Genomic DNA, 8,341 nt, shown 5'->3' with positions numbered 1-8,341 from the left:
TATTCTTTTAATCTATTTAAAAAAAGAAATTAATAAATGACAAATTATGAACAAGACGTTGCTGTGTTGCTTTTTATTTGTGAAAAAATGGAAAAGTACTCAGTTTTCTACAGAAGCTTTAATAGGTTTAGTCGAGGTTTACACTTATTGGTTTCTGTACAGGATCGTTGGCTCAAAGGCCTGTAGCATCAGTTAACTTTTCGAATTTTTAAGTTGAAGTATATTACATCTACCACTCAAAAGTGTCACAGATCAACATGGTATCACCACACTTCATTTAACTGTCCAATAGGAATCAGTTTAGTTATATACAACGGCCCTTTAAACTATTGCAAAAAAAAAAAAGTTTAATTTTCTTACTTAAAAATTCAGTGAGTAACCTGCCTGAGTTGTGTCTCAAACTGCTCTGTGGTGTTTCTAGTGACAAGTTCTTTTTAAATCTCTAACAGAGGTCGAAGTGCGTTTGCAGGTGGTGAGGCCATCTTGTTTGCTTTTTTTATTTTTTTATTTTTATTTTTTTATTTTTGGCGGTATATACTGACCAGTTACTGGAGCATAGAGCGAATGCGTTAGCCTGACATCTATTCACATTAATACATGTGAGAAGAAATCACTTTATGCTGACAGAAGCTTTTGATGTGTTAACTACAGATTGCGTACCCCTCCGAAGACAAGTTCAAGAGACTCGTGAGAAAAGTTAGCTTGACTAAAGTTCAACTCATCTGAAATCTGCACAGAAGTTTCTGACTTAATCTGAGCTGTCTTCTGGTCTGAGTCTGACCTGAAGTCTTTGGTCAAAGCTACAACTTTTTTTTGAACACAACAAATTGATTTTTTTATTTCTTTGCGTTCGCCTGTTTGAGAATTGATATTTTCGGGGACAGTTTCTCATCTTGGGTCCTCAGCTTCAATTGAGGAGGGATTTGTGGAGTCTGACGGGGCGACAACAGCACCCTGTGAACAGAAAGAAATTCACACCGGTTAGCTGGTCCTAGAGTTAGTGTGAATGATCAATACTTGATCAATGATCAATACTGCAAATTTTTGCTCACCGTCATTGGGTCCCTGAGCGTGGCTCTTAGAAGAGACCACAATCTTTCAGGTTTTCTTTGATGATGATGTCGGTTACGGCATCGAACACAAACTTGACGTTTTCTGTGTCTGTGGCACAGGTCATGTGAGAGTAGATTTCTTTGACGTCTCGGCGCATGTTCAGGTCCAAAAACTGCACTTTGATGTAGTTTCCAGCATCCTCGTAGGTGTTGGGTCCTTAAAGAAGAGATGTCAAGATAAAAGGGAATATTTAATTGATTGTCAATGTCATTAAATCTGCTGTAATTTATGTACGGCGGTGACCTTACCATCGTATTCAGGGAAGCACATGCTGAGATGAGCTTTCTTGATCTTCTCAAGGAACACGTCTTTCTTGTTGAGGAAGAGTACGATGGAGGTGGTGGCGAAGTAGCGGTGGTTGCAGATACTGTTGAACAAGTGCAGACTCTCGTGCATTCGATTCTAAAGGAAAAATATAAGTTTATTCACCAAGTCACCAAGGATAAGACGTAAATTGTATAGCATATCGAGTGTGTTATACAATTGCTATCATACCACTTCATCATCCTCCACCAGCACCATGTCGTAGGCGCTCAAAGCAGCAATGAAGATGATACAGGTCACACCTTCGAAACAGTGAATCCACTTCTTCCTCTCTGACCTCTGGCCACCCACATCAAACATTCTGCATGGAAACAGAAGCGTGTTATCTTTAGGACATGCCATCGAACACAGCGGGAGCCCTGCTAATCAGTTATTGGTGCTATTCTCCGTAGAAACACAGCAGCGATTCACCTGAAATTCAGATCTTTTAAGCCGAACTGGGTCTCAATGATACCAGTGGTCTTCACTCTTGATCGCAGCACATCCTGCTCGGTGGGCACGTACCCTGGCTGGACCAGTCGCTCCAAGTCATTCAGGTAGCTGAGGATAATAAATGACATTCATTCAAAAACAAACACTATGAGACTGTGAAACAATTCTAAATCTCAGCTTGGGTGATTTCTTACTATCCAGCGGAGTCGTTGAGTTGGTACTCTGAGGCCCTGTCGAAGCACGCCTGAATGCCAGAGTCCTTCCACAGGCGCAAAATGATGTCTGACAGCTCTTTAGGCATGGTGCCTTCCTCAATGGTGTCTGCAAGGTGCATGAGTTTCCTGGCATCGTCCTACAGTGTGAATGCAAGAAGACAAAGACACATACAAGTTACAGTGTGCTCGGTCATTTGCAAATATGAGGAAGTATATCTCAGCTGTCATTACCTGCTGATCAGGGTGGCCAAAGTTAATATTGAGTGTGGTCATGGCCTTCACGATGGCCATGATGGACTGAAGGGTGTTGCTGTAGATGATGGTAATGAACTCCAAGCACTCTTCAAGTGAGTAACCATCTTTGTGGATAATTCTGTCGAGAAAATATAGTTTTATCATGTTATTTACTTTCAGCATGATAAGAAAACGGACATTTATTCAGCGGAAAGTCAAAGTTCTTACTTCATCTGTTTGACGATTGTGCTTTTGCCTGATTCTCCAGCACCTATATGAAAGAAAACACTAAATGTAGTCACTCGCATCGAATAATCAACTACACTTTAAAAATCTTTTCACATTTTCTTCTTCTTAACCATTGTTTTTGTGTTTTGTCTTTCGTTCACATCTCATGGTATTCATCAGACAGTAAGATCCCAACATGTCACAACACCTCCTACTTCAGATTTAATCTCGTTCAAACCTGATGTCTGGGGGAACTTTTTCTGGTCCCTGACCTACATTATCACGAAGGGATGAAGCTGAGTTTCAAACACTATCAGTAACAAGCTGGCGGCTTTTCAGAACAGCATATCGAACTGCAACAATACACGGTAAGCTTGTATTTGACAGTGTTTTTAAATACAATAAACACATTTTTCGTGAACAGAATTTACTTGAAAAAAAAACTAAATCTCCTAAATTAACAAATCTTACTCATTTCTCTCATCACTCATACAAAAACCCACCGCTTTCAATCTATGTGGGTTTGGCATTTGAATGCTACAGCTACTGACCCTTCTATAATTCTGGATTGGGCAGTAGAGTATCTGTGTCCTTCAGGGTTAAGCTCTTTGTGTTGGAGGACTTGTTTTAGGATTAACTAGGGATTGGGTTGAGTGATTATTAAAGTGTCTTAGCAATTCAATGACACAGGTTATTAAGCCTTTACTTGACTCAAACATACAGTGTGTCTGCATGACAGCCTGTGGAAATGCACTGGCTCTACAGATTAGTCATTTTTTAAAGATTTTTATACTAATTGCCCACAGATTTTTCTAATCATTTTATACTAACAACAACTAGTATTTGTGTTGAGTATTTATAAGTATGGAAAAGTGTATGAAAAATGAAAAGAGAGACAAACTGATTAATATTACTACAAGGGATACATGTTGTTATGGATGTTTTATCTTCTCATCCCCAACATTTTAACAAGAGTAATACCACACTTACTGTACAGTTGAACAGCTTGGTTAACTATATCTTATACTTCAAATAAAAAGTAGCTTCATTCCCACTATGGGGCCTTTCGGGGCCCTTAAATATGTGTAACCACATGTTGAGGTTTGCTGTTGAGCCACCGAGCCAGCCTGACTGTCTTTACCTAGCAGCAGCAGCTTGACAGTTCTTGCATCCTTGTCGGCATCCTCCTTCAGCTTTTTCTCCAGCTCCTTGGAGCGTTTCTCCTCGGCGCTCGCTCCAGCCCCCATCTTAGTTTTCCCGGCTCGGGCCCCTCTGCTCAAAAAGCCAAATGTCAGGAAAAATGGAAGTAGGTCCCAGCTGATCACCTACTGCCCGACCGGTGCCGTCAACTATGCAGCTGATGCGTCAACCGCCTGCAGCAAACACTGGAGGATGATGGAGTATTTTCCTGTCTTAGGAAAGGATTTTGGGCATCTTTTCCCCACCTGACCGGAGATGACCAATGGAGCACAAGGACAGGGGTGTTTTAGGGCAGAGCGAAAGGTGTGAGGAGAAGCAGAGATACATCAGTGTAGGAGTGATCTAACCTTTAGGGGGACTTTGCTGTGCTCAGCGGAAGATGAGAACATCGGCTCAAGTGCTTATCTCTCTATGCTGTTCTTAGGTGCCTTTAAAAGAGAAGAATATTTAGCTCAGTAGTTTGGTGTTTGTGCTCATCTGGGAACTTAGTTACCCACACATTCATCCCATATCAGCACCAAAATAAAAATGTAATCTGATGTTGGAATAAGTGGTGGTTTTATATGTTTGGAGTTTCCGAGGGGACGGTTGAGGGGGGTGGGGCCAACACCTTTTCAGTCTGTATTAAAACAAAATAATCAGTCTCTACACGATATACAATCTCAGCCCATGTGGTTAATGTAATACACAATCAGAGCCTCACCTCTCAGTGCAAACACAAAGAAAGACAAACTGACATTTCTTATGAGGTTCTGCAGACTGAAGGGTGAGCTTTGAAGTACTTACAGGGCTTTGCAGTTTCACCTGACAGATCTCATTGACCTCAATCTGAAGCTAGTTAGGGATCCTAATCTACTCACTTTCAATTATATTTGCATGCATGCACAGTATGTCTGTGTGTGTATGTCTCTGGGTGTGTGTGTGTGTGTGTGTGTGTGTGTGTGTGTGTGTGTGTGTGTGTGAGAGAGAGAGAGAGAGAGAGCGCGCATTGAACTGCATTTTCCTACACACACAATAACTTTGTGTTTTCTTTTTATCAGTATTTATGTCATATAACACTTGTGTTTAGAAAAGTGAACTGTACATAAAGTTTATTATCACTTGAACTCCGTCATGTTCTGTGAGGAGTATAAGAGTGATGAAGCTCCTGAGTCATAACTGTGAATGAAAACAGCTGCAGATCAGCAGCGGTGGAACCTAACTTTGTGCGTTTACTCAAGTTAAATCTGAAGCTACTTGTACTTTCCTCTTATGCCGCTTTATACTTCAACTCTACATTTCAGAAGGAATTACTCTAACATTGTACGGTCCTGACCTTACTCTGTGAAGTTTCCTGAGATAATATAGGTTATGATTTGGCACTACTGAAGGGAATTGAAATATTGTACTGTTTTCTCCACTACATTTATCTGTCAGCTATTGAGACTAGATTTTACATATAACACATATGGTGAACTAAAAAAAAAAAGAGGTAATAATAATAATGATATAAAATGTAATAAGGCTGTCGATATACCAGTATAGATGATAACCATATTTTGAAAATGAAATATTGATATGTTAATAATACAATACTTGTGGATCCTTTCTTTATCACTTCATCTGGTTGTCTTTTCACTAGAGTTATGGCTACAGACTATCTCTCCACCTCCATCCATCTATATCTACATCCATCCATCATCCATATTTGAGTCCAATTCACTTAAAAAAAACAAAACAAAACGCACAATAAACAAAGTTAAAGATGATTTTTGCATTATTGTTAATGTTATTATTATTATTATTATATATCGCAAGTTCTTTTTGTCATGACAATTGTGTACTTAATGTAACAGTAAATCATTCACACTAGTGTAGTACTTTTACTGCAGTTGGAGTACTTCACAGTGTGGTATTACTACTAAGTAAAGGATCTGAATGCATCACAACACAACAAGCACTGAAATCGATGCATTACAATACATAGACACAACAAATCTTGCAGACTGTGTGCCCACCATTGTCAAACAGAAGAGAACGTGTGTTATTATAAAATATAGAGCTTTAATTTATTAGTCGGCAACATTGATGAGGAAGAAAAGATAGAAGTAATTTTTTTACAAGTCATTACAATAACATCAACTGTGCATTATATCATACATTACTTTACCTCAATGACCCAGAGCAAAGTCCGCCAGACAGAGAAAATAAAATAGATGCACATGTTTGAAATATATGCAAATTATTTTTGCACATTTCTGAAAACAGGAGAGAGGGGAGAGAGAAAAAAAGACTAAGAGACATACAGAGAGAGAGAGAGAGAGAGAGAGAGAGAGGGAGAGAGAGAGAGAGAGAGTGAGGATTTAAAATCACACTCTGACCTTTCTGTACCTTCAGTATTTCACACCATTAAAAAGGTGTGAGCACATCTTTCTTGCACTGATAGTATTTCCATATTCCCACAACGAGAAAGACATTCACTGACATCCACAGCAACGTAGCATTTTAGACAAATACCATATACATACACTGTACATGCCATGCACAATGAGAAGCCACCTTCTGAAGATTGTGGTACAGGTTTCTCTTCAGGTTGGGGCGGTGATCAGCTTGTTAGTGGTTGTACTTGTGACATTTTTTTGTCTTTTTCTTTTTTTTTTTTCTTTTTTTTTTTTTTTTTACTGTATGGAAGCTCCTCAGTACAAACAGTTTTATATGAAGTCTGTGGCATGGTTGATAGCAGGATGGCACTGCACTAGACTGAAAGCTCTGTTGTGAACCAGCTGATAACAGTTAACACAGCACCAATAAAACAGGCCAGTCCTCAAGCACTGAAAAACAACACATTTGTCACTGTAATCTAACTGAAGTTTAGACTGCTTATGTGGCCAAACACAATATTCACTTTGTGAAACCAATATTTAGCATAAAACTGGTAGGAATGCAAACTTTGGATTCATTTAGAGCTAAAAAAAAAAAAAAAAAAATCCTTTGAGCATACAAACTGCATGCTCTCTCTTATATGAATATACTGCAAAATATGCCACAGATACATGTGAAGTATTTAGTGTTTATCATGATCACCAATTTGGCAACAGAAGGTGCTTTGTCTCTAATAGTTTTTATCACAAACTGTCACAAACTCACATATAGCTGCCTGCTGGAATTTCTTATCTCTGAAGAGAGAAAAGAGAAGGCAATGTTATATTTTCAGCTTTTGTGTCATTAAAAGACCCTTTCCCCCAAATAAAACAGCTTATCACAAAGATCACGTTTGTTAAGGATACAACATTGAGATGTGATATTCACATATAAACAAAAACAAACACTTGGCAGCAACTGATTTTGGAAGAATTTGGGACGAGGGATGTAACATCATTACTCGAGGCCAGGCTGGACCACATCGGTAAAAGGAGAGAGACGTCACAGAGGCTTTTCATTCACATGTGACTGTATGACCGTAACAAGTTGTCACAGCTGCAGTCTGTGGGCATTTCTTCTATCCATGAATGTCCCATGAAATGCCCTCATCTTTTCATCAAAAAGCTTGTATCTCGCAGTAAAAAACAAAAAAAAACAAACAAAAAAACACTGTCCGATATACAGTAGAGTTCTGGTGAAGGAGTTTAGGGAAGCTTGAGCGACTTCCTGACTCGACCTCCAGCTTAGACACTGAATACTGCCAGCAGTCATGTGATCCAACATGGTCGCCTATAACAGTTTCTGAATACATGTCCATCGGTCCTTGTCCATGTGTGGATACTTCCAATGTCCTGGGTTATTGTTGCTGTTTCTCAAAAACACCAAACATAAAGATATTCTCAACATAATAACACATTGTAATAAACAAATAACACTAACAATAATATTATAATAACAACAATATTTGCACGATTTACCTATTCACAAAAAACATGTTTCCTAGATAGGTACAAAGAATTACTTTTTACAACCTACAATAAATATTGTGTACTTTTTTTAACAGTTACATAGAAACTGTTTGATGTTGTTGCTTTTGGTTGCAGTGTCTGTCTTGTCCATTACGATAATTAGATTTTTCTATCATTTGACTGGAGTCATTCCCCTAAATGGAGGGTTGCAGTGTTTAGGAGGTTGTGTGAACAGGTAGACAGGAGGGGATGTTTGAGGATGATGGGGTGTGTGTCAAGCTTCTCATGTCTCAGCTGGAGTTGTTTGCTCATCATGATGCCGACGGTTGCGAGGCTTCTTCTGTTCCTTCAGCTCCTTCAGGCTTTTGGCTTTGTTGTCCCCGAGGTTGCCCTCTCCGAGCTGCCAGTAATCCTGGCAGTACTGGTTGATCAGGCCCATCTCCGGCTGACTCAGAATGGTCAGCAGGTCCTTATACTGGCCGGCGCTCGGAGTCCAGGCGCTGGACTGGAGCGGAGGCAGGGCCGGGCTGCCCGTCTCCACCAACACGTTGTTGACTGTGCGGCTGGAAAGGACCACGAGCTGCAGTTTGACCAGTGTGTGTTTGAAGTTCTTCTCTGTGGACGTGCACTGGTAGATGCCGCTGTCAGAGGACTGCAGCGAGCGGATCAGGAGGCCTTGTTCTGTTTTCAGGATGCGGCCCTCTGAGCGGATCTTGAAAGAGCAGG

General features: G+C 39.9%; 2 protein-coding genes across 2 annotated transcripts in view; both read right to left on the bottom strand.

Moving 5' to 3' along the window:
• Nucleotides 1–58: 58 nt before the first annotated feature.
• On the bottom strand, nucleotides 59–3,987 carry LOC111222886 (guanine nucleotide-binding protein G(t) subunit alpha). The gene is made up of 9 exons (XM_022746783.1): nucleotides 3,688–3,987; nucleotides 2,547–2,589; nucleotides 2,316–2,457; nucleotides 2,064–2,221; nucleotides 1,849–1,977; nucleotides 1,609–1,738; nucleotides 1,362–1,515; nucleotides 1,053–1,269; nucleotides 59–954 (listed from the first exon to the last, which is right to left on the bottom strand). Exons 1-8 carry the CDS (start codon nucleotides 3,791–3,793, stop codon nucleotides 1,079–1,081), a joined length of 1,053 nt encoding a protein of 350 aa, XP_022602504.1. The 5' UTR covers nucleotides 3,794–3,987; the 3' UTR covers nucleotides 59–954; nucleotides 1,053–1,078.
• Nucleotides 3,988–6,425: 2,438 nt separating this feature from the next.
• The window catches only part of LOC111222836 (semaphorin-3F-like), a 50,713-nt gene continuing 48,797 nt past the window's right edge, over nucleotides 6,426–8,341 (bottom strand). Inside the window, exon 19 of the mRNA XM_022746692.1 lies at nucleotides 6,426–8,327. Within this exon, the coding sequence (XP_022602413.1) occupies nucleotides 7,899–8,327 (429 nt within the window). The 3' untranslated portion in view covers nucleotides 6,426–7,898. The remainder of the gene's footprint in view (nucleotides 8,328–8,341) is intronic.

Source organism: Seriola dumerili, unplaced genomic scaffold, assembly GCF_002260705.1.
Source record: "Seriola dumerili isolate Sdu_G_001 unplaced genomic scaffold, Sdu_1.0 BDQW01000109.1, whole genome shotgun sequence".
NCBI classification, from domain to species: Eukaryota; Metazoa; Chordata; class Actinopteri; order Carangiformes; family Carangidae; genus Seriola; species Seriola dumerili.
Note: the sequence above shows the minus strand (reverse complement) of the source record. Positions and strands in the feature narration are given on the sequence as shown.

Excerpts from the sequence above, each read along its gene's own strand:
- LOC111222886 (XM_022746783.1), bottom strand. The coding sequence starts at position 3,793 with ATGGGGGCTGGAGCGAGCGCCGAGGAGAAACGCTCCAAGGAGCTGGAG. Across the intron at positions 2,222-2,315 it reads TTGGCCACCCTGATCAGCAG|GACGATGCCAGGAAACTCAT; the intron begins GTAATGACAGCT and ends TTCACACTGTAG. Across the intron at positions 1,270-1,361 it reads GTGCTTCCCTGAATACGATG|GACCCAACACCTACGAGGAT; the intron begins GTAAGGTCACCG and ends CTCTTCTTTAAG.